This window comes from Brachyistius frenatus, unplaced genomic scaffold, assembly GCF_029030835.1.
Source record: "Brachyistius frenatus isolate BFR_SWC_R1_liver_20210118 unplaced genomic scaffold, ASM2903083v1 Contig_8, whole genome shotgun sequence".
Classification (NCBI taxonomy): domain Eukaryota; kingdom Metazoa; phylum Chordata; class Actinopteri; family Embiotocidae; genus Brachyistius; species Brachyistius frenatus.
The window spans coordinates 1,547,431-1,572,855 of NW_027210607.1; the positions used below are offsets into that span (position 1 = coordinate 1,547,431).

The 25,425-nt window shown below is 40.4% G+C and overlaps 1 protein-coding gene across 1 annotated transcript in view; it reads right to left on the minus strand.

Annotated features, from left to right (window-relative positions):
• Positions 1 to 25,425, minus strand: part of LOC138615940 (ras and Rab interactor 2-like) — a 459,963-nt gene that overhangs the window by 29,060 nt on the left and 405,478 nt on the right. The window contains exons 5-9 of the mRNA XM_069689833.1: positions 23,978 to 24,076; positions 22,059 to 22,156; positions 12,488 to 12,698; positions 10,691 to 10,802; positions 1,438 to 1,510 (exon numbers count right to left, since the gene is read on the minus strand). Coding sequence (XP_069545934.1) covers positions 1,438 to 1,510; positions 10,691 to 10,802; positions 12,488 to 12,698; positions 22,059 to 22,156; positions 23,978 to 24,037 — 554 coding nt within the window. The 5' untranslated portion in view covers positions 24,038 to 24,076. The remainder of the gene's footprint in view (positions 1 to 1,437; positions 1,511 to 10,690; positions 10,803 to 12,487; positions 12,699 to 22,058; positions 22,157 to 23,977; positions 24,077 to 25,425) is intronic.

The following is a 25,425-nucleotide window of genomic DNA, read 5'->3' on the forward strand; positions in this document are numbered from 1 at the left end:
CATGTTGCACTTGTGGCAGAGACCATCGTCAGCATTGACTTTAAATCTCGCTATCACGAAGAGCTGACGGGTCTCTGTGTGTACTGCTGCATAGCGCTACAGCATGTAACAGAGAGCTGCCCCGCACTGGTGGTTCAGAGGCTCCAAGACACAGATTTCTCTTCTGGATTGGGAACAGTGAAAATAGATAAATGTCTTACCCTAATTTTGTCTGAATTTTCGCACTTACGGCGGTGGCCAAAATAGGCATGGAAAACGTGCTTGGTAGTCTGGTAAAGATAGGCGCAGAGCGCACCGCAACTTAGCAGTGAAGGAGGTGGTAAAGATAATTAGGTGTGCCACAGCCAACTTCAATCATGGCTAATCAAACCAGCTCCTCTCATTCCCTTTAAGACAGTTTCTTATGAATAAAGAAGGAGCAGACCAAACCCTCCACACGAACACGCAAACGGAGTGAGTGAGAGAGCGTGTATTGGGGGAGGGTGTAGGGGCCAGTTTGGAATTGGGCCAATTTGTCTGGGAGGTTCAGGCTCAGGATCTAATATGAAATAGAGTTGGTGAGATTAATGTGAAGGATAATGAATATGTAGCAATAGTAAATATGAAATATATTTTTCTTAATTGAACCACTATTGATAGCAGAACCATTAACGTAGGAGCTTATGAATACTATCAATACTTTGGTACCTATGATGTTTAATACTAGATCTCAGTACCCACCCCACAGCCAGATACAAATTTTTTTTTTTTTTTTAAATACTGTATGTAAACAATATGAGACTTATGCAACGAGAAAGTGATTCAACACAGTATATAGAGCTCAATAACAAATGTCAATTGCCTGTCAATATTATTAATCACTGGGGACTGTAATGAAGAATTGTATTACTCATTATACGGACAGAACGAATTAGCCAATCAGAGCCCTTGTTGTTGGCATGCCTGTAATGCATGTGCTTGTTGTCATTGAATTGTTGCTGCAGCGGTAGGTGGGTGAAATATATGTATTTGATCCTTGAGTACAAGTGAACATTTGAGCCAAATTTGAAGAACATTCCTCAAGGTGTTCCTGAGATATCACGAAATTTCAGAGTATTACTGAAACTACTGAAAAGTATTTTATTATCCATTTAAATTCATCATATAATTGCAACAAAACAAATGTTTTTGTTTTATGTCAAAAAAAGCTGTAAAAGCTAACATATCCCCATGGTTTGTTGTACATCAGATTGTTGGTAACCAAATAACTTCCACACACCTGAAGTTGCTCCCATTTTTGGAAGTAATTCCTACAATGTCGATTCGCTCTCGTTGTTGCTATGTACATGTAACATACATCATACTGTTACAGTAAATAACGGCATGCCATTCGTCAAAATGTCAGGAATAGTAATATATTTTCCATAGTTTGCATGTCTGTTCAGGTGGTGGACTCACCTGCTGATGCAGCAGAAAGCCACGAGCCGAAAGAGGTCTGTAAAGCTCAGGCCTGATCCCTTCAGCGAGAAAGCTGTAGGAGCACAGAACAACAGGATAAACACACTGCAGGAAACTGTCAGAAAAAAAAACCATTTGAAAAAGATCAGTCAAGCAATTTCTTTGATTTGGTTTAAAGAACTGAATCTAGATTTGGCTGAAAAACATGGACACATGCAGGACCCACATATTTTAACCATAGTATGCAAAGCAGTGGTTTAATTTTTGTTTGTAATGCCCTAATTAACAGGAATTTCCCCAAAGGTAAAAGAATCACATTGTCATATAAATAATGGGGGAAAAGGAGCATGAATTAATGTGAAAGTAACAATTTTGCTCATGTGGACTTGGAGTAATGCTTTATAAATTTGAGATGGAACACTTCTGCAAAAAAGATCATACCAAAAAATGTAGGGGAGGAAACAACTGCACGTATGTTGATGGTAAAACAAAATTAAAACATATTTTCTCACTTGTTGGTGTACAGTTAAGATTCCTGATACAGAACTAGGGGTCGACTAATATGGCTTTTTCAGGGCTGATACCGATTATTGGTAATCAAGGAGACCGATAAACCGATATTTGGAACCGATATACAGTTGCATAAAAGATGAAAATCTGTGTAAAAATTTGGAATAACAAATTCAAACACAAGACTTAATTCAAATGAATTTAAATTAATGAATGCTGCCACTATGTAATATTATTATGAAGGTATACTGCAATGTGTGGTATTTATTGTAAAAACAAAGAATTCCTTTATTGAAGCACCAGCAGAATGTTTGATACATGATTTTAAAATGTGCTTTTTGTTTTTTGTTCATTGATAGCTTAACTTTGGGCTTTTATTGCATTTTTTTGACAGTCACGTAAAGATTGTAGTTGTTATAAACTCGAGTAACATTCACCTGCGTCCACCTTCAGCTCTGCCTCTTCTGTTCGACTGCACTGTGTCTATGTAAAAACACCCCGCCCCGTCCTTCATGACACACAGAAAGCGAACATAAGAGCAGCAGCACAGAAATTAGTGTGACTTTCTGTGACAGAATACAGAGCCCCTAAAGGGTCATGGGGAGGAGTTTTTTCAGGACTACTTTTACATTATTATTACTATTACTATTACCATTACATTTACATTACTTACTGATAGCACTTTGTAGTTTGGCTTTCTTGAAGAAATTGTATTTTCTTGATTCCTGTTGTTCTGGGTTTTGTACCCTCATGGTTGAAATGCACGTATTGTAAGTCGCTTTGGATAAAAGCATCAGCTAAATGAAATGTAATGCAATGTAATGTAATGTACATTCCCTCGCAATATGTTTTGCGTTCCCTCGCAATAGTTTTGCATTACCTCGCAATACTTTTCTTCTGCCGTTCAGTCTGAGCCATATGTTTGTTGTTGGTCCATGTCAGCTGTAACACTCATGCTACAGGAATTAGAGATGATGTGACGAGTTGTGCATTTAGTGCTCATTCATGTTAAAAGGCCGATCTCAGACAGTATTCAGCCTCTTGTTGTGAGCAGAGCTGCAGCTGCTCTGTCTGCTGCGATGGTGAAGCTGGGGTTACATTGGTTATTGTTTGGACTTTAACTGCTGCTGTGGTTCAGGCTGTGGTGTTATGGATATTTCTAGATCTTACTATTAAAATTTGCGATGCTTCTATGAGAGTGTGTTTTGCAACCACTAAAAACTAATCGTAATCGTAAAGACCAAGGAATGAAGTCAGCTTCTCATTCATAGTTTTCCAATCAGCGTTTCAGGGGCAGGTTAAGGGAAATGATTGAGTTCTAAGCTACACAGTCTCTGATAATCTAGTCCAGGTTTGACCTGTCTAAGTATGGTAGTTTTAGATCCTAACCCAGACCAATGTGGTCTATATTTCCCATGCAAAAGTATTGCATTATGGTCCCGTTGGCCAGGCTGCCCTCCCCAGACAGTGGTGGGAGAAACACAGGATAACGAGTCGCTACGGCCTGAGACGAACTGCTATGAAACACAAGTATTGTTAAACTCTTAAAAAGAGCAAATAAATATGCCATGATTGTGGTGTTTTTAACTGCTGCCGTGTCTACTGTCTTATCTTTGAAACACAGTCCACTAAGCTGATGAGGACTTCTCTGCCACTGAAGCGAAGTGAGGTTCTTCTGTAACAGAGAAGTTCTCAGCGTTGATTGGCCATTAGTCATGAGGTGTAACCAATCAGATAAAGTTGTGGGTGGGGCATTGCTCAACACCACAGAGTTGTGACTATGGACTGAGAGATACGGCTGCATCAGAGCCGAAGCATCAAATTTGGAATTCATTAATTTTAACAGCGTTTGCATAAATAAAATAAAAATACCGACAATCGTAAAAATGCTAAATATCGGTCGACCCCTATACCGAACTAAACAAGATCAACATTTGGGTATGGTAAAAAAGGAATTAAATAGTGACAAGTATGCAGAAAGAAAAAGAGAATACATGTTTAAAGGAAAGTGGGTTAAATCCAAACATCCTTCTAGAGGGCAACACATCTACAACCTACAACTGTTCTATTCTCAAATAACTTTAGTGTAGTTCAGATATTGTTTTTTTTAATACATAAAAAGTGTTACTGTGTATGTAGTTTTTGTTTGATTTATACGATATCTGATCTGATTTCAGACAAAACTAAAACCCCATTTTGTCCCTTCAGTATGGTATTTACTTAATTTCCCCAAAATAGTCAACCAAAAATTAGTTAATGAGAAGTGAGAGTTTTAGTCACTGAAGTTTTCTTTAGTCTATTAGTCACAGGGGAATTTTTTTTTTTTTTTTTTTTGAGTCATTCACAGTACCACAACCATTGGCAGAATTGACACTATTGGAAAATGGCACTATATAATAACAACGTAGAACACATGGTCTTCCTGCCAATACTTCACTAGCTATAGTAAAATCTCAGGCTGTATTTGTGGCATGCTGGTATAGATGCGCCAAAGCCAATATACATTTTCCAAAGATGGATTGTTTTGCTGATGCCAGTGCAATGACCCATTTCAATAAATCAGGTTTTTGGTCCAGAGTCAACATTACCTCAAAGTCCATTCAGGAGTAGCCCTTTGTCGGAGACATTGTCATTAAAGGTATTAGATTATGTTGGGCAAATCCAAAAGTGTAGGGGCCAAGAAGTCAAAATGCAATGTAGGACTTAGCAATTTTAAAAGAATATGTGCTTCGTGCCAAACGCAAAATACATACCATGAATGGGTGGCAAGGGGCCCAAACCAGTGACTCACACTCAGCGCACACGCCCATGTGATATGTGCCAATAACTCAGCTGTAGTGTAGCCCCACAAATACATTGTGTTTTTTCTTCATACAAATTGAGAAATAATGTCATTTCTATGTTGGAGACAATACAGAAATCAGCTGTGATTTTTAAAAGGGATTAGATAAAAATGCTTTGCCGTACAGAGAAACAACAGGTACCATCAGAAAGGTTAAGTTCTGCTGTTTATCTTGATATACATTACGTTGTGAAGAATCTGGACTTTGAGAATTATTCAATTTAGAGTAGTGGGGGTGGAGATGGACACAGCACTTAATGCAGAGTGCAATGACAACACAACTTGAACTTTGATTTCTCTGCAACGTTTCGTTAAAGAGACGGGGCACTGACATTGTTGGAAAAGCTCATGTCGTGCAGTTTAATAGGCTATGCTTCTCCATCTCTCTGTGATGAAAACTTGCTGCGCTATTCAACAGAAAAGAAAGGATGGGTATATAAATGCAATTTACGTTAATCGGGTTGCAAGGGTGAAAGCAATGTGTAAGTATGCCAAGTGGGGACATAAGCATAGCACGATAATAAACCAGCCAATAACGTTAAAAAATAAGGAGGGGTGAAAAATTGGAAAAGGAGAGGGCTGTCAGGTGCACCCTGACGAGAGACTTCTCGGGTGACTCGGAGGAGAAGAGAGTTTTGCTAGCAAGGGGGAAATAAATAATGTAGAGGCTCCTGGTCGGACATTGGCCCGAGTGGGAACAGAATGCGATTGAGAATATAAATGGGCTTATTCACAAAATCAGACAACTGGCAGCATGACTGCCTGTGAGACAAGCAAGAGGGACAATGAGGAGAGAGTGCCATACTTAAATGGTATGAGCTATGATAGAGGGTTTGATGCATGAAGTGATTGGACGAATGGGATGAGTGGGAGGCAGGAGGAGCAAGGAAAGGTGTGACTAGGAGGAAAAATTCATGAGTGAACCTGGCTCAGTCTTGTCGTTAAACTGCAGTAAACTTCCCATGATGCAACTGCCATGTGCTTGTATTCTGAATATGCATCAGGGGTGGGAAATATATCACTAAAGATGGACAAAAATTGCATCCAAATTCCCAACCCTTCCTCTCTGTTGAATTGCGTAAGTATTCATCAGAGATGTGACGCATATTCTTTGAAAACGCATGACTTTGCTGTAGCCATCAAATTAAAAAATAAGCATGTATTTTTAATAAAACAATAACATTTGTCGGTTTCAACATTTGATATGTTGTCTTTGGTCGATTTTCAATTAAATATGGGTTTATGTGATTTGCAAATCATTACATTCTATTTTTATTGCATTTTACACAGCGTCTCCAAATTTTTGGAAACAGGATTGTACAAGAACATCGGTGAACAATTAAAAGTAACCATTAACTAGCTGATAGTTATGGGTGCATTTATCAATTCAATCTGAAATGGTCAGAGGGCGGGGCAGCACAGTGGTACAGTGTCACCTCAGTGAGAAGATTCTGGGTTTGAACCTCGGCTGGGGCCTTTCTGTGTGGAGTTTGCATGTTCTCCCTGTGTCTTTGTGCGTTCTCTCCGGGTACTCCGGCTTCCACCCACCATCCAAAGACATGCATGTAAGGTTAATTGGTGATTCTACAAATTGTCTTTAGGTGTGAACTGACCATGGGAAGCTGGGTAATTTATGCTGACACAGTCCATATTGAAATATGCATTCAGCCTTGCACTCTTGATGAAAGATATCTTAACGAGGTAGGAGCAAACCGATGGGAAAAAAAGGACAACAAACCAGCAGAGGCACTCACGAGCTGTAACTTGCCAACGCCCAATAAGACCAAAGTTCTCAGAGTAACTCGGCTGAAGATATTTTTTACAAATCTAATTGAAACAAGCCGATGTCAGAAATTAACCAGAAGAGTCGCTGGTTGTTGTTAAATCCTGTGGCCAATGACAGAGCGTGTGTGCGTGATGAGAGCTGCAGCAGTCTGTATAAACTAGGAGGTGGTGGGGGGCTCTGTGTAGCTGGCCTCAATGTGTGCACAGGGCTCGGGTCTGTTAGAAGCCTTCGTCAACACGAATATTGACACAATTACTCGGATGATACTCTTAAAAGTACATTATCCGTACCGGTTTCTCGTTTCTGTCAAGTACTCGTCTCATCCCAAATCAATAAGTATCGGTAACAATAAGCAGTAACAGTGTTGGTATCTACACAATCTACACCCCCATGGAAAGTGTATTGGTGCCGTTTGAAAGGTCAAGTTGACCATAGACAGTGAAAAGACAAACATCATGTTCCAGGATGGTTTTATCTGGTGAACTGATATAGGGTGAGTTTGTGGAATAGAAACGTGTATTAAAAAATGTTGTAGACAAAATACACATACACACAAAGGCTGTGCAAAAACATTGACACTTTTTTGATGTGTAACTGAAGTTGAAGGATCATGATATATTAACCGAGACATGGCTGCACTCACATTTCCCGGACCACAGCGCAGCTGTAGCCGGCTTCAGGCCTGTTCAGGCGGACAGGGACGTTGTGCAGAGCGGCAAGAAGAAAGGTGGTGGGATTGCAGTCTATGTGAACGAGAGGTGGTGCAATCCCGACCATGTGTGTGTGAAGGAACGTTTCTGTAGCCCGGACATTGAACTGCTAGCCGTGGGGATGCGCCCATATTATTTGCCGAGGGAGTTCTCGTCCGCCATTGTTATCGCTGTGTACGTTCCTCCATCAGCTGATGCAGAGGCAGCAGTGGACACCATCTACTCCACTGTGTCTAAACTTCAGACTCAGCATTCCGGTGCATTTTTGGAAGTTACTGGAGACTTTAACCACACCACTCTGGATAAAGTACTGCCAACTTTGCACCAGTATGTTGACTGCCCCACCCAGAACAATAAAACTCTGGACCTACTGTATGCTAATGCCATGGATGCATACAGTGCTACTGCCCTTCCCCCCCTTGGTAGGTCGGATCACAACCTGGTCCTGCTGACACCAAAGTATGTTCCTCTGGTGCAGAGGCAGCCTGTAACCACCAGGACTGTGAGGAGGTGGACACAGGAGGCGAAAGATGCACTGCAGGACTGCTTTGAGTCCACGGACTGGGATGTGCTGTGTGGACCACATGGGGAGGACATCAACAGCATGACGGACTGTATCACAGAATATATAAAATTCTGTGAACACACCACCGTACCATCCCGGACTGTAAAATGCTTCCCCAACAACAAGCTGTGGATCACCAGTGACCTGAAGGTGCTTCTTAAGAAGAAAGCAGCCTTCAGGTCTGGGGACAGGGAGGAGCTCAGGAGAGTTCAGCACGACCTGAAGGAGAAGCTGAGAGAGTGCAAGGACTCCTACAGGAGGAAGCTGTGACGACTGGCCAGGTTAGGAGACAGCTGGAGACTCCACCAGCGCAAGGCTGCAGGACCTGACGGCATCAGCCCCGGGGTCCTAAAGACCTGCGCCGTCCAGCTGGCTGAGGTCCTACAACACCTCTTCAACCTGAGCCTGAAGCAGGAGTAGGTCCAGGTGCTGTGGAAGACGTCGTGCCTGGTTCCAGTCCCCCAAGAAGACGACTCCATCTGGCCTCAACGACTACCGAACGGTTGCCCTCACATCTCGTGATGAAGGTGCTGGAGAGCCTGGTCTTGGCTCACCTCAGGTCACTGGTGAAATCTTCACTGGACCCTCTGCAATTTGCGTACCAGCCTCATGTGGGAGTGGACAACGCCCTCATCTACCTGCTGCAACGAGCTCAGTCGCACCTGGACAGAACCGGTGGCAGTGTGAGAATCACTTTCTTTGATTTCTCCAGTGCATTCAACACCATCCAACCACTGCTACTGAGTGAGAAGCTGCAGGTGGTGGGGGTGGACACGTGCACCGTCTCCTGGATCACTGAAAACCTGACAGGCAGACCACAGTTTGTCCGTCTGGACAGTGTGCTGTCTGATACAGTGGTCAGTGGTACTGGAGCTCCTCAGGGAACTGTTCTGTCTCCCTTCCTGTTCAACTTATACATCACTGACTTCCAGTACAACTCAGAGTCCTGCCATCTGCAGAAGTTCTCTGATGACTCTGCAGTGGTCGGGAGTATAAGGGATGGACAGGAGGAGGAGTACAGGGCAGTAGTGGAGGACTTTGTGGAGTGGGCGGGTAGAAACCACCTGCTCCTGAACGTGGCCAAGACCAGAGAGATGGTGGTCAACTTCAGAAGGAAGACGACGGCTCCACAACCGCTGAGAGTTCTGGGAGAGGTGGTGGTCATGGTGGAGGAATACAAGTACCTCGGTGTCTCCATCGACAACAGACTGAACTGGAAGACCAACATCAACGCTGTCTACAAGAAGGTGATGAGTCGACTCTTTTTCTTGAGGAAACTCCGATCCTTCAATGTGTGCAGCAAGATGTTGGAGATGTTCTACCAGTCTGTTGTAGCCAGTGCATTGTACTTCGCTGTGGTCTGCTGTGGGAGCAGCATTGGAGCCGGCGACACCAACAGACTTAACAAACCAGTTAAGAAGGCCGGCTCCATCATTGGCTGCAAACTGGACAGCCTGGAAAAGGTGGTGGAGAGGAGGACGCTGAGGAAACTATTATCTATATTGGATAATCCTGTCCACCCTCTCCACCACCTACTGCAGGGACAGTGGAGCACTTTCTCCAAAAGACTCCTGCAGCTCCGCTGTCACGTACAGGAGATCATTCCTGCCCACTGCAATAAGACTGTACAATAAATCACCTCTGGAAAAATCAATCACACAACAATAACACCGTTGTCTGTTGTCTGTTTTTCTTGGTTGTTTAATTTTTTATTTTTTATTTATTTTTTTAAACTTTGCAATATTATTTAGTTTTAATTTAATTATTATATTTTATTTTATTATATTTTATTGTATATACTGTGCATTTTTATATTTAATATCTTTACTGTTATTTTATTTCTTTCCTGTATCTATAAATGCTGCTGTAGCATAAGAATTTCCCCTTGGGATTAATAACGTAGGACGGAGAGACGGACTACCTACCTACCTATCTACCTACCTACCTAGCTAACTAACTATCTATTCAAAGTTATTTGTTTTTGTAGAAGAAAGTGTAAATGTTCGTATCCATGTGTCCTTATGTTGTCATTTGGTGAAGTTGGTGATTAGTAGTTGTGACATATATGAAGCAACGAAAGGCCCTGACAGAGATAAATTTTGAGTAAATTGTTTGGTGTCATTGTTGGATTGGTTGGCAATGTCCAATGTTGTTAATCCAGACTCCTCCTCTTCTTCCAAAGCAAAAAAATCGAAGGAAGATTGTATTCATTATTTGTCGTTTATGTCCATGGGCCCCAACATTTATTCATATCCTCCGAGGTAGATCCTAGAGTTTGAAATATCTCCAAAAACTGTTAACGGTTTTTCCTGTGTCTTTACTCCATTACAACTTGTCACTGCGGTGAATATGCTGATGACGACACAACCAAAGTTGTTAGTACAAAAAACACAGTTAAGAGGGCCCCTAATGAATACACTTAAACCACATTTTATTGAATGACACAAAATCATCCTCGACAAGTTTGTCCAATCCCAAGAAATCTGGAGTTCATCTTGAGAAGCTAACATTTTTTATCTGAAAAATTAAACTAACTATCAATTTTTACAATTATATCCCTTGCATATAATTAGCAATATCTAAAATGTTTTTGATAATCATTAACAGAGGTTCCAATGATTTGATTGACACCCTTTGTCACTGAGTTTAAAAAAAAAAAAAAACAGACTAGTTTGAAAAAGTGGCAGAAATGGGCGTGGCCTATACCAGCAGATGCAGCACTATGTAAGCAGTTATTTGTGTCCATGTTAAAATCCGACCAAAACCAATAGGGTTCCATCACCGTTGGTGGTTGGACCCCTAAAAAGAACAGAAAGCCAAACACATGAGGGAGTGCTTACTGTACTGGTTCTCCTTGACAGGGAAGTCTTTCACAGGAACTGCAGAGTTTTTGTCCATGCGTAACGATATTACTTTCTTCTGAAATCTGGTTGACCTCCTCACTACAAATGTCTGCAGACAAGGGAGAGGAAATCCTATCAAAACATTTACTGCAGTGTTTGCAAAAGAATCACTCCTAATGGAGTTCTGCTGACTGAACTGTCCTTTATAAAGAATCTGGAATATGGCAAGAAATGTCAGCGTCTTAGCTTATAAGTATATATTTAGCAATAGTGATGCACTGTAAATTTAATATAATAAATAAAAGACAATATAACAAGTTTGCTTAACTAAACAATGTTCACCATAGAACAATCAGAAAAATGTTTTCAATGTTCTTTGTATTTTTTAGTCATTATAAGCACTCCGTACAGTAAAAGCATAGGTTTAGGTTTTTTTCTGCTGAATTCTTTTGAGGGTATAAAATCCTGTAAGTCCAAAGGTTCCTTAAACTAAACCAGAATAAAATGAATGTTGGTACCCTTAAATGAAAATAAAAAAAAAAAAAAAAAAAATTCTCTCAAATAATTTTAAATGGACAAAGGTAAATCAGCATCCATTATTTCTATTCCATATTTAATAAAATTCAGACTTTATTTTTGATTTAAAAGAATATTTTAAATAAGTAGACAAATGAAAATGGCAATGACAAAATTGATGGGATGCTAAAACTAATATTTTGTTTCACAACCTTCAGACACAATTACTGCAAAAAATTACATCCGTATTTCTCAATGAGATTTGTGCACCTATCAACTGGTAGTTCGATTCAATCTTATAGAGCAAACTGTTCTAATTGTCTCGGGTATCAAGGGTGCCTTCTCTAGCCTGTATCCAGTTCTAGCCAGTTCTTTCCATAGATGTGTGATAGGATCAAGACTCAAAGAAGACCACTCCACAATAGCCCAATATTTTGTTCTTAGCCATTGTGATTTTAGCTATGTGTTTTGAGTAATTCATTTTGGAGGACCAATGACCTGTGATTGAGATTTTTGACAGTGGGCAGCATATTTTGCTCCAAAATGCCTTGATAGTCTTAAGATTTCATTGTGCCCTACACAGATTTAAGGTACCCTGTGCCAGACACAGCAAAGCTTCCTTAAAACAGGACTGAACTCCATTTGTAACAGCAGGTCCGGTGTTCTCTTCTTGGAAAACTTCATCTTTACATTTCTGAACAATGAGCTGACGTGACTTACCAAAAAGGCTGGATTGAAGACAAGATTGAAGATAGGTGGTATATTATTTAAAGAAAACAGTAAGTTTGAAATATCACGACGATCCAATTATTTCAAATATTTTTCTGGGGGTACCAACTGTGAAGGCCATTTTAGAATAATCTCTGTAGAAGCTGCAATAATGTATCTATTTTTCAGACTTTCTTGGCTTTACTCTTTGACATACTAAGGGATGCAGGTATAGATGAGAAAAATTATTTTTAATTGCATTACTTTTCAGGAGGAATCGAGCATTTTTCATTGAGCTGTTTAGGGAACCAACAAATATATCCACAATTAAATTTGGCCCTACAGACTACCTCGGCAACACACTTATTAAAACTCTATGCATAGGTGTTATCCTTAAATCTTGTCTGATTAAAACTCTGTTATCAGCTGATGGAGGGCTGTTTGATTGTAATGCATTTATTGCTTTTAGAAGTGTACGTGTGTCAAGAAGTGACATTTTTATGCCAAAATAAGTGCTTTAATTCAACAGTGTTGTGATACAAAAAGTCACAGTGATTGGTGTTCCCTTACCCCAGTGGGCTGGCTCTGCAGTATACGTATGGCCTCCTGATGGCTGAGGCCAAGCTGTAGCCACACAGCATGTGTATGCACCAGTCTGTCCAAGATATTAAGCCGCAATTGGAGGGACTTGTAGCCAGAGTCTCTTGCTCCGGCCACTCCTGCACCAACTCCAGAACAAGGTGAGACCTGCAAGAAGAGGTTTTCTGTCTCTTCACCCAGCCTGAAAATGAAAAACAAACAAAAAACGGCAATTATGTAATTCATAATATCGGCAAAACATTTTGAAACAAATACAGAGGCTCCCAGGATTTCATAATAACGCCAATGCAATGACAATAATGCCATTATTCATAAATGTATTCTTTGGGAAAACAATAAGAATTTCTGAAGAGGATGAGGTGTTTTCTTTATGTTAAGTTGATGACATACAATACATACATTTTTATTAGAACATACAAAGATTTAATATACTATATAATTTTATTTCCACAGAACAACATAGTTCAACTTTTTTGTAAGCCACAAAGGAACACATGAATGTGTAAATACAGAGACATTCTCACTTTTCCTGAAGGCCAAAAAAAATTGACACTTCACCCAAAATAGTTTACCTTGCTATTTTACCCAGTTATTTGAGATGAAAAGGAAAAGAAATGAAAGAAAACTTAGTGATTTAGAAAGAATTTTCAGTGGGCAGTAAACATTAGGTGAGCTGTGGCTCTGCACTTAAACCAGATGAAGTGGAATACAAAATAATAATGTGTCTCTCATCCACAGCCCTTTGCAATTTGCCATTTTGGTTGATGTTTTCAGCCTCTTCTGATTTAAAATCATGTCATGTCAACTGTTTTGGCTCTAGTTGTAAACATCAAATAAACAAAAATTATGAGGACAAGAAACTGTGACTGGAGGAGAAACTACTTCATCAACAAACACTGCATGATCATATCTGACCCAGTCTTCAAAATCAACTCCGTTAATTATAGTGTGTGTCTGCTGTAAGGCTACAAGAGGCCTTGCCTACAGGTCAGTGTTCTGTAGAGTTTGCTCTCCTTTTTTTTGTTAGATCATTTATCAGGGTTTTAAACTCGCATGCTTTTGGTGTGAGACACACTTTTCTGCTCAAACAAATCTTATGCCAAATAAAAGGTAGCATCAAAGCCCCTCCTTTATGTAACCACACTTTTTTTATGAAAACATTACTGAACATTAGGGTTTTTTCACACTTTTCAGCACCAACATTGGTCAATAATAAGGCTGTTCCCGACTTGTAGTGGGTAATAGCTTAGCCAACACTCGACTAATCATCGATTATTAATGATATTAATTTAAATATTGAAATATATGTTCTTTTAGTGCATCAGGCAATTGTCTCGGAAAAAGGTTCCGGGGCTGACAAAGAATGTAATAAGTAACACTGTTTACACTGGGCTACATTACAGAGAAATACCAAACTGTAATTATGAGCTTTTGGAATTGGCAATGCTAATAACAATAGCAGTAATGATTCGTATTATGTCATCAAACACACAATTTATTTTAACACAGTATATAGTATCTACTAACAGATTATTGACAGCCAAAGCATATGTATGTGCATGTCTGTGTCTATGGGTATCTGTGTGTTTTGTAATCAGGCTCTAATATCCACAGCAACTCTGTTCACAAGTCAAAAATGTAAAGAATTTAGTCAAAATGTCAAAAATAAAATTTCAATTTGATTTTGTAAATAAAATAGAGATGTTACTTCTCATTTGAGAGTTCCTCATTTCCCACAACAGAGACCAAGTGGATCTAAGTTGCATCAGGTTACCCATGAGGATACCTTCCTACAGGGAAAAGTCTGCAATCCGATAAATGTTTAAGTTATTCATCATGTTTCTGGCAAGGTCCGGTTTGAGGGTTGTTTTTTTTCGTGCAACTAACTGACTAATGAAAACTCAGTAGACAAAGACTTTTTACATTTACTAATGCTGAGGTGACTATTTGGGGGCTTCACCAGTCATAAACATTACAGTGAGTGCAATAGAGTGCAGTATAGTATGTACTCAAGTTGCCTAAAGCTCCCCTTTATTATGCATGCTTCCGTTAAGCTATAATATAAAGAAATACTGCATAAATGTCCATTGTTATGAAGACGATACCCAGCTATATCTGTCTATGAAAGCAGGTAAAACAAATCAGTTGGTGAAACTTCAAAAATATCAAAAAGACACGCCTGGATGATCTGTAATTTTGTACTTATTAAATTTGAACAAAATTTAAGTTATTGTGTTTGGCCCTAAACACCTTGGAAATTCTTCATTCAAATATATAGTTACTCTAGAGGACACTGTCTTGACCTCCAGCACCATTCTTTAAAAAAAAAAACGTTTTTTAAAGCCTCCAGTTGATCCAAAATGTTGCAGCAACAGCAACATTGCAAAATTGCAAATTTAGCAAAAAGGTGATATTTCCTTTATTATAGCTTCTTTTTTATTAGATTCCAATGAAATAAAAAAAATGTATATCAATTTTTTTTTCTCCTCACCTACAAAGCTCTTCATGGCCAAGGTCCATCTTATCTCAAAGATCTTTTATTGCCATATCATCCTAATAAAGGACTTCAACCTAAGAATGCGGGCCTGCTTGTGGTTTCCTGAACATCCAAAGGCAGAATGGGAGGAAGAGCTATCAGCTTTCACACCTCTCTCCTGTCGAATCAGCTCCCTGCTTTGGTTCGGGAGGCAGACACCGTCCCCACTTAAAATGTTCCTATATGACAAAGCTTATATTGAGGGCTGGCTCAGGTGAACTTGAGTCATCCCTTAGTTTTACTGTTACAGTCCGAGGCTGCTGGGGGACCTTCCATGATACACTGAGCTCCTCTCCACTCTCTTTTTCACTCTCTATGCCACCATTACATCTCACTTTTTTCCTTTTCTTTCCCATAGTTTATTGTTCATGATAAGTGTCTGGCCTCGCACTGAACCTTGTGGCACTCCATTGCTAACTTGTGTGTGCATGGACGAGTCATTGTTGACATGAACAAACTGAAATCTATTTGATTTACCCAGCCTAGTGCTGTTCCTTGGATCCGAATGACATATTTCCGTCTCTGTAATAAAATCTTGTGATCAATTGTATCAAAAGCAGCACTGAGGTCAAGCAGGAGAAATATAGAAACAAGTCCATCATCTGATGCTGTAAGAAGATTGTTTGTAACTTTCAATAGTGCTGTTTCTGTGCAATGATGCGCTCTAAAGCCTGACTAAAAATTGTCAAACAGACCATTTCCCTGAAAATGCTCACATAATTGATTTACAACCTATTTTTTCAAGGATTTCTTAAATAAAAGGTAAGTTGGATATCGGACTATGTTTCCCCAGATCAGCTGATTCAAGAGCAGACATTGAACTGCTAGCCATGGGGATGCGCCCATATTATTTACCTAGGGAGTTCACGTCCTCCATTGTTATCGTTGTTTACATTCCTCCCTCAGCCGACGCAGAGGCAGCAGTGGACACCATCCACTCCACGGTGGCTAAACTACAGACTCAGCATCCCGGTGCATTTTTGGCAGTTACTGGAGACTTTAACCAGTCTGGATAAAGTACTGCCAACTTTGCACCAGTATGTGAACTGCCCCACAAGGAACAATAAAACTCTGGACTTACTGTATGCTAATGCCATGGATGCATACAGTACTACTGCCCTTCCCCCCCTTGGTAGATCAGACCACAACCTGGTCCTGCTGACTCCCAGGTATGTCCCCCTGGTGCAGAGGCAGCCTGTGACCACCAGGACTGTGAGGAGGTGGACACAGGAGGCTAAAGATGCCCTGCAGGACTGCTTTGGGTCCACGGACTGGAATGCGCTGTTTGGACCACATGGGGAGGACATCAACAGCATGACGGACTGTATCACAGAATACATCAAATTCTGTGAACACACCACCGTACCATCCCGGACTGTAAAATGCTTCCCCAACAATAAACCGTGGATCACCAGTGACCTGAAAGTTCTTCTTAATCAGAAGAAAGCAGCCTTCAGGTCTGGGGACAGGGAGGAGCTCAGGAGAGTGCAGCGCCACCTGAAGGAGAAGATGAGGGAGTGCAAGGACTCCTACAGGAGGAAGCTGGAGGCCAAACTCCAGCAGAACAACGTGAGGGAGGTGTGGACCGGTATGAAGGAGATTACTGGCTTCAAGGGGAGAGAGAGACAACCAGGGGGCTCCCTGGAGAGGTCAAATGAACTAAACTGTTTCTTCAACAGGTTTAGTTCACCGCCCTCATCTGTCTCCTCCACACCTCACACCTCCAAAACACCTCTGCTGCCTCCCCCCCTCTCCCCTCTGCGCCCCCTGGTGAACTGCATAGAGCCCTCAATCTCAAAGGGCTCTTCCTCCATCGACACCTTGACCTCCCCCCACCCCCCTCTCTGTGACGACTGGCCAGGTTAGGAGACAGCTGGAGAGACTCCACCAGCGCAAGGCTGCAGGACCTGACGGCATCAGCCCCGTGGTCCTGAAGACCTGCGCCGCCCAGCTGGCTGAGGTCCTACAACACCTCTTCAACCTGAGCCTGAAGCAGGAGCAGGTCCCAGTGCTGTGGAAGACGTCCTGCCTGGTTCCTGTCCCCAAGAAGAAGACTCCATCTGGCCTCAACGACTACCGACCGGTTGCCCTCACATCTCATGTGATGAAGGTGCTGGAGAGGCTGGTCTTGGCCCACCTCAGGCCGCTGGTGAAATCTTCTCTGGACCCTCTGCAATTTGCATACCAGCCTCATGTGAGAGTGGACGACGCCCTCATCTCCTGCTGCAACGAGCGCAGTCGCACCTGGACAGAACCGGTGAGAATCACTTACTTTGATTTCTCCAGTGCATTCAACACCATCCAACCACTGCTGCTGAGTGAGAAGCTGCGGGTGGTGGGGGTGGATGCGCCCACCGTCTCCTGGATCAATGACTACCTGACAGGCAGACCACAGTTTGTCCGTCTGGGCAGTGTGCTGTCTGATACGGTGGTCAGTGGTACTGGAGCTCCACAGGGAACTGTTCTGTCCCCCTTTCTGTTCACCTTATACACCACTGACTTCCAGTACAACTCAGAGTCCTGCCATCTGCAGAAGTTCTCTGATGACACTGCAGCGGTCGGGTGTATAAGGGATGGACGGGAGGATGAGTACAGGGCAGTAGTGGAGGACTTTGTGGAGTGGGCGGGAAGGAATCACCTGCTCCTGAACGTGGCCAAGACCAGAGAGATGGTGGTCGACTTCAGGAGGAAGGCGACGGCTCCACAACCGCTGAGAGTTCTGGGAGAGGAGGTGGACATGGTGGAGGAGTACAAGTACCTGGTGTGTCCATCGACAACAGACTGAAATGGAAGACCAACATCAATGCTGTCTACAAGAAGGTGATGAGTCGACTCTTTTTTCTGAGGAAACTTCGATCCTTCAATGTGTACAGCGAGATATTGGAGATGTTCTACCAGTCTGTTGTGGCCAGTGCTTTGTACTTCGCTGGGGTCTGCTGGGGGAGCAGCATTGGAGCCGGTGACACCAACAAACTCAACAAGCTGGTTAAGAAGGCCGGCTCCATCATCGGCTACAAACTAGATAGTCTGGAAAAGGTGGTGGAGAGGAGGACGCTGATCAAACTATTGTCCATCTTGGATAATCCTGTCCACCCTCTCCACCACCTGCTGCAGGGACAGCGGAGCACTTTCTCTAAAAGATTCCTCCAGCTCTGCTGTCACAAGGACAGATACAGGAGATCATTCCTGCCCACTGCCATAAGACTTTACAATAACTCACCTCTGGCAAAATCCATCACAGTACAAAAACACTGTTGACTGTGTTTCTTGGTTGCTTGTATATTATATGTATATTATATATATAGATATATACTGTACCGTATGTATATATATATATATATATATATGTTGACTGTGTTTATTGGTTTGTTGTATATAATATATATATAGATATTTAATGTACTGTATATATACTGTATGTACTGTGCATTTTATATTTTATATTTATATTTTTTATTTTATTGCTTTTCTATTATATTATTCTATTCTATTATTATTTTATTCTATTGTTTCTATTATTGCTCCTGTATGTATGCTGCTGTGGCGAAAAAATTTCCCCTCGGGGATTAATAAAGTATATACCTACCTACCTACCTAAGTAATGGTTTATCTACAGCAAACCTTAAAAGCCAGTGGTACACAGCGTGTTGATGGAGGACAAGTAATTTTAAATAATATGGAAGTCCTTCAGCAGTCTTGGGATAGGATCTAAACGACAAGTTTATTTATTTTGCAAATAGCTCAGAGTTCAAAGGGAGTGAAGTAAATATGAATATAAATCAAGTCCCACTGACGTTTCCAAAGCTCCTGTAATTTGCGTCACATCTGTCACAGTGGTACAAAGGGTATGCCGAACTTTTTTACTTAATAGTAAGAAATTTATTAGACATTTATGAAGTCAATACTACGAACACCTAAAGAGATACAAGGCTTAACAGAGCTGTGACAGCTAGTCAATCTGGCTACAGTGCTGAAAAGAAACCCAATCATGTTCTTGTTTTCCTCTATTAATGATGAATAATATGCAGTTTTGGCATCAAGGAGGACTTTCTGGTTGCACTACACCTCGGCAGGTGAAATTCTTCAAAATTACTGGACTGCCACTTCCTTTCCAGCTTTTGCGATGTCTGCTTCAAAGACGATTTTTGCAAATTGCACCAAGGGTACAGCCTCCTCTGGTTCATTACTCTTTTTTTTCCAGAGGCATCTTTGTCGAGTGCTGTATGCAGAAAAATGCAGCAGCGTCATCAAAGAGATGGTTCATCCGTGAGGGAGTAAAGTTGAGGTTACTGCCCTCCATTGTATTGGCACATGGCATTAAAGTAGATAATAATGGAATTGATTGCTGAAATTTGGCCACAGCATTATCATAGACATCGCTGTGAATGAATTTTTTCTCATATGCGGTGTAGATATTGTAAATATAAATGTCAGACAAAAGAGGATGGGCAACAACAACAAATAAAACAGTTTTTTGTGTTTTCCAGTCTGGGTGAGAGAGTCTGAGAGTAAGGCTTTCAAACTAAGTTAAGGTCTCGGATAGATTTTTAAGCTTGAATGGAAGAATGCACTCCTCCTCTTTGGTGATAATTTGGGGGAGGGTGATAATTAACATTACAAGGAGGACATTCTTTATTTAGACTGACATAGTCTTGCAGCTGCAACCAGAGACAAAATAATTTAAGTTGATGATCAATTATCAAATCATTTTATTAAATTTTATTCATATAGCGCCAAATTCCAACATAGGTTATTTCATGGCACTTAACACATTAAAGTCCTTACAGCAGAACTTTACAACATTATACAGAGAAACCCAACAATTCAACAATTCCCACATAAGCTACGAGGAAAAAAACTCCTCTTTAAGGGAGAAAAACCTCCAACAAAGGGAAGGAAAAACTCCCTTTTAACAGGAAGAAACCTCTGACAGAACCAAGCTCAGAGATGGGCGGCAATCTGCCTCAACCAGTTGGGTAGCCGGTTTTAGTAACAGGAGAGTTCTAATATATTATAGTCCACATTTAATTGTCTGGTTTTGTTCTATTAAATTAATAGTGTCAATCTTTATTAGAATTATATGGATAACTCTTTTGATCAAATTTGATTTAGTTGAGGTGGTCGGGGAACAGACACAACCTCTATGGGTTATTGAGGGTTTTGGGGGGAGATAGCTCTAAAATAACAGCAGAGAAAACATGAGACAACAACTCTGACTCCTGACCTCAACTCTGGAATGCTATTGTTGCAGTAAAACATGGTTTGTGGGTCAACTGAAGGAGGGAGAAATGTGTGGTTCAGGGAACTGTGCAAGGAAAGGACATAACAAACTCCAGTGTTTGGTAATCACTGATTACTCTCACTACCTATAAAGCAGCAGTAGCTTGCTGGGACTGGCTCCCTTAGACTCCGGAAGACCCCAGGACAAAGTGCTGTGTTCCAAATGGTGTACTTGTGTACTAACACTCACTATTTTAAGTGCATGAATGCATTTACACTGTCAAGTACAGAAACATGCAGAGCACTACGAATACCAGGATGACAAACTCAAAACGGTCCAAAAAAGAAGTGTGAAACCCTGGACACTTTCCAGCCTAAACGGTCGCCATCTTGGCTACATAGAAGAAGGGGTGGAACTGACAATGTAAGGAATTTTCAAGTTGAGGCATCTGAAGAAGCTGCAGCTGTTTCCTGAACACCAAACAACAAAAGTGTTTTGTTTTCAATACTGCTGCTAGACAGAAGAATCAGTGTTCATTGAGTGTTAGACATGGGGCAAAAATATCAAAAATTTCCAACATGATGATTTCTTAGATTTCTATGACAGTAAACTAAATGTTTAAAAAAAAAAAAATAAAAAAAAAAAAATTGTGTGGTGGTGTGTGTGATATGATTAATTGCTTTACACACAGAAAACCTAGAAACAATTTAATAAAAACCCAGATTGACCTTAATATAAAGATTTTAGGTCTTTGCAGACGCTGACACAAGATGCAATTAATCTAATTTTGTTATGGTAGCAAATATGTCTTTTAAAGGACCTGGGCAGTTACTAGCTTTGTCCAGTTGGAAATCATGAAAATAAATGTACTAATACACTGACAATTTGCAAATGAAATGAAATTAATAATATAATGGTCATAATCGAAATTATGTAAAAATGTATTGCTAACAACCCCCGCCAACCCACCCCCACAAAGAGCATCTAAGCCCTCCAGACACCTCAGGAAAACCATGAGTGCAGATTTAGCAGGTTAATGTAACTGGTCGAGGCAGATGGCCACTCACCTCCGAGCCTAGTTCAGTCTGTTTGATTTGTTAAAAGGGAGTTTTTCCTTCCCACTGCTGAGGTTTTTCTTCCTGTTAAAGGGGAGTTTTGTCCTCCCAGCCGCTCACGTGGGAATTGTTGAATTGTTGGGTTCTTTTGTATAAATGGTAAATGGTCTGCACTTATGTAGCGCTTTATCGCCTTAATAGTCTCAAAGTGCTTTCCAATTCATCCATTCACACACACAATGACAGACTAATGGAGTTGAGCTGCCATGTAAGGAGCTCGCCTTAGGAATAGATTCCTGCACACATTTACACTGCAATGGTGCACCATTGGGGGCATCTTGGGGTTCAGTGTTTTGCCCAAGGACACTTCGACATGTAGACAGGAGGAGACAGGGATCGAACCCCAATATTTTTTGTGTTTTCTGAAAAATGTTTGCATTCTGTGAAACATTTTTGTGTTTAGTGAAATGTTTTTGTGCTCTGTGAAATGCTTTTGGATTTAGTAAAATGTTTTTGTGTTCTTTGAAATGTTTTTGTGTTTTCTAAAATGTCTTTGTGTTTTGTGAAATGTCATTGCATTTTTTATAATGTTTTTGTGTTCTGTGAATGAAGGCCACTATAGGTAGCCACGGGGAACTGCACAAGATAAAATTAAATTTGCTCGCACGCACGCACGCGCAACCATTAAAACGAGAAAATGTCTTATATAGAGACACAGTATGTGCTTACCGTAGCAGTGTATCTGTCTCTTGGTCTCCAGCATACTCTGTCTTTTTCCCCATCTCCTTCTTCAGAGTGCCAATTTCCCAGGCAAACGTGTCGATCAGCTACAAAGACACAAACACAACAACTCAACAATTGTATGTACAAAATGAAAGGGCAGAGATCAATTAAAAAAGTTCATGTAAATGTTTTCACTGTTGTTCTTGTGATATGAACTAATGTCTGCAGACTTAAAGTAGAGAATTTTGGTGTACTACTGTACCCTTGCAAGGTCAAATTTGAGGTTTGGACCTTGAGAGTGTGGATAATTAAGGAAAACAAGAATAGTTTGACCTTCAAAGGGCTGTTCAAGAGAGTTCAAACTAGGATTTAGGGTTCGGGGAAGAATGAGGTTAAAATTAGGGTTACAATAAGGGTTGGAGATAGGAATTTAGTTGTGCTGGTTAGAAGTTAAGTGACAGAAATCACAAACCATCACAGGTCCCACACAGGTTAACCTTAATTGTAAAGTATTAAAATCTTCAGTACTAGACTCAGCCTGGTTAGTGTTAGGGGGTTAAGTAAAACACCAGTATTTGCAGAAGAAGATTTTCAGTGCCACACAAACACATGGTGCCTTACAGGAGTTTTTATGTCATCAGCTTGTTTTGGAGCTGAAAAAATGTTTTTTGAACTTATACCCGAGTCTGTGTGTCTGCATTTGGATTCAGTTACACAACACTATATCATAACAATATTTATACTTTTCCTGTTTTCTCTTTCTATTTTGCACACTGTGGGACAGTGAGAAACAATATTTCAATCTCTGTATGTTTGTACATATGGTGGATTGACAATAAAGTTGACTTTAACTTGTCATACTTCTAGTGCATTTTGCTAATAATACTTACATGTTTTTACTTAAAGCTTTTAAATTGCAGGACCTTATTTTCAGTGTGGTAATAGTACTTTGTAAAATATCAAAATCCTTCTTCAACCACTGAAAATACAGCTAATATTACTTTAATAAAAAAAATATATAGTTTTGTCATAAATCAGCAATGATTGAGTAGATAGGCTTTACACCTTACAGTCTATCTACAGTCTGGGGTCATTCCTCTGTCCTCTTGCCTCTGCTGCATGGAGGAGGGGAGATTTGGGAGGACAGCACAGAGTTTGAGCAGTTTAAGCAAACGTTTGGAACTAATCTGAACTCAGCAGGCACACGTTTCTCTATTTTCCGTTTACGCAATCGTTATCGTTACACAGACGCGCTATGTCGGGCTGTGTTACCTCGCAGTGGTCAACTCTCCCACTCGGCATATGCGAAAGTAAAAGTAAGAGCACTTCACTGCTTTTAAGTGGAAGGCAAACCCTATTCCTTTGTCGTCTTCTTATGAAAGTTAATTGAGATTAAATGTGTCGCGATTATCTACCCGTGCAATTAACTGCTCCAGTGACTGAGGAACAGGACACAAAACCAAGCGAGTCTGCACCTGTAAAAAGAGGCACTGGTAAAACTCGTTGTCCACAGCTGTTCGCTTGTAATCCCGAGGTGGGGGATGATAGTATCAGGTCCCACATAGCATCCACGGGCAATGGAAAACAAAATGAAGCAAAGCACATTGAGCCCAGTCCCGCCTGTGCGGTCAGCAGAGAAGGGGATAATGGCTAAGAGGGCTCCATCTACAGCTTCACAGAGCTGGGTTGCCATCAGGGGTTGCCATTGTACGAACCCCCAAATGCAACACGTTTGATAGAATTATTATCATCAAGCGTTTTGCGTCTCCAAACCGCACTAAAGTCGCCACAGTGCACAACCTTGGGTCCCGAGCAACAAATCCACTGAGTTTGAAGCAAATGGGGTGAAGGGTTCTTGAGCTAGGTCAAGGACAGTCATAGAATACTACCAATTCTGTTTGTAAGTACTCTTGAGTGTCACGCACCTTGAAGAAACTGCTCTTCTTCTCCTGCTTGTAGGGTTGACTGATGGTACTTGTAGACATGTTGTTTCTATAGTCTTCTCTGTGTGTCTGTTGAACTGTCTATGAAGGAAAGAAAATAGATATAGACAATTAGAACAACAATTAGTAGAGGTTGTATCCCTGTGGAGTTGACATGCATATCTATCCAAACTCGTATAGACGTTGCTGCAAAGAAGCTATAGATTTATTATTTTTCCAGACAGTAACATATCTAAATAGGTAATGGCATAGTTGACGAGGCAATAAATAATGTTTCCGGTTCACTAATATTACAATACATTGTACACTCACTAAATAGTTTGCTAAACAGCCCTTCACTGTTTACAGTTACTTAAAGTGCTAGAAACATTTGTTTTGTTCTGTTCAAACCCACCAGACTTGAAACCAAATCCCGTGTTCGAGTTTAAATTATTTGTTTTCTTAAATCCAGTCTAATGAACATTCTGAGGCTAAGTCCTCTCCTCTCAAAGTTACCAACTACAGCTTTAAAGACAAAAACATGATATGGATGTCACCACAGTTTTTAACATTGGTACCGAATGACAAGGTATTTTTTTTTATACTAGATCATAATGAAGCATAATAAATAAAAGTATCGTAGTGTGGTAACAAGCCTTAAAAGATAATGACAATATAAATTACAAATATTTTTTCAATTTCTGTGTCTAATTGAATTAATAAAACTCTCAACCCTTTTCGAATAATCTGCATTATGTAACCATCTTTCAAGAATACATTATTTTTTTTCCTTTCATTCATCACCCACCTATACAAACACAAAGATTATACTCTAGGTAGACTTTACAATTTGTCATATCCTGCATGGTACTGATAGGGCTTAATATAGCTGCAAGTACAATTGGAATATTGCTGCAAAATGTGGAAATGGAAAAATGAATCATGCCTCTGTGTGTCTCTGTGTCATCACAGTTAAGCAGCCACCAAATGCATAGACGTCTCTACAGTACTTCATGATCCTACAATCAGCATGGATGTCAGATTCCTCTTTACTACGATATGTGACTCTAGTTTCATCCGGTCAAAATTTATGAATCTTAATCACTTCCTAACATTTAGAATGTTTTAATTTTACTGTCATTTAACATTTAGATGTATTTGCTAAATAGAGCATCAGATGTGTCATTTAACAGATTTTGAAAGCCAGTAAATCAGCAATTGTGAGTCTTTTACTTTTTTAATATGGCCATCATTTCACATTATAACTAGAGTACCAGTCAAAAGTTTGGACACACCTTCTCATTCAATGTTTTTTCTTTATTTTTATTTTTTTTCTACATAATAGATGAAATTGAAGACATCCAAACTATGAAGGAACACATATGGAATTATGTGGTAAACAAAAAAAATGCTCAATAAACCAGAATATGTTTCATATTTTAGATTCTTCA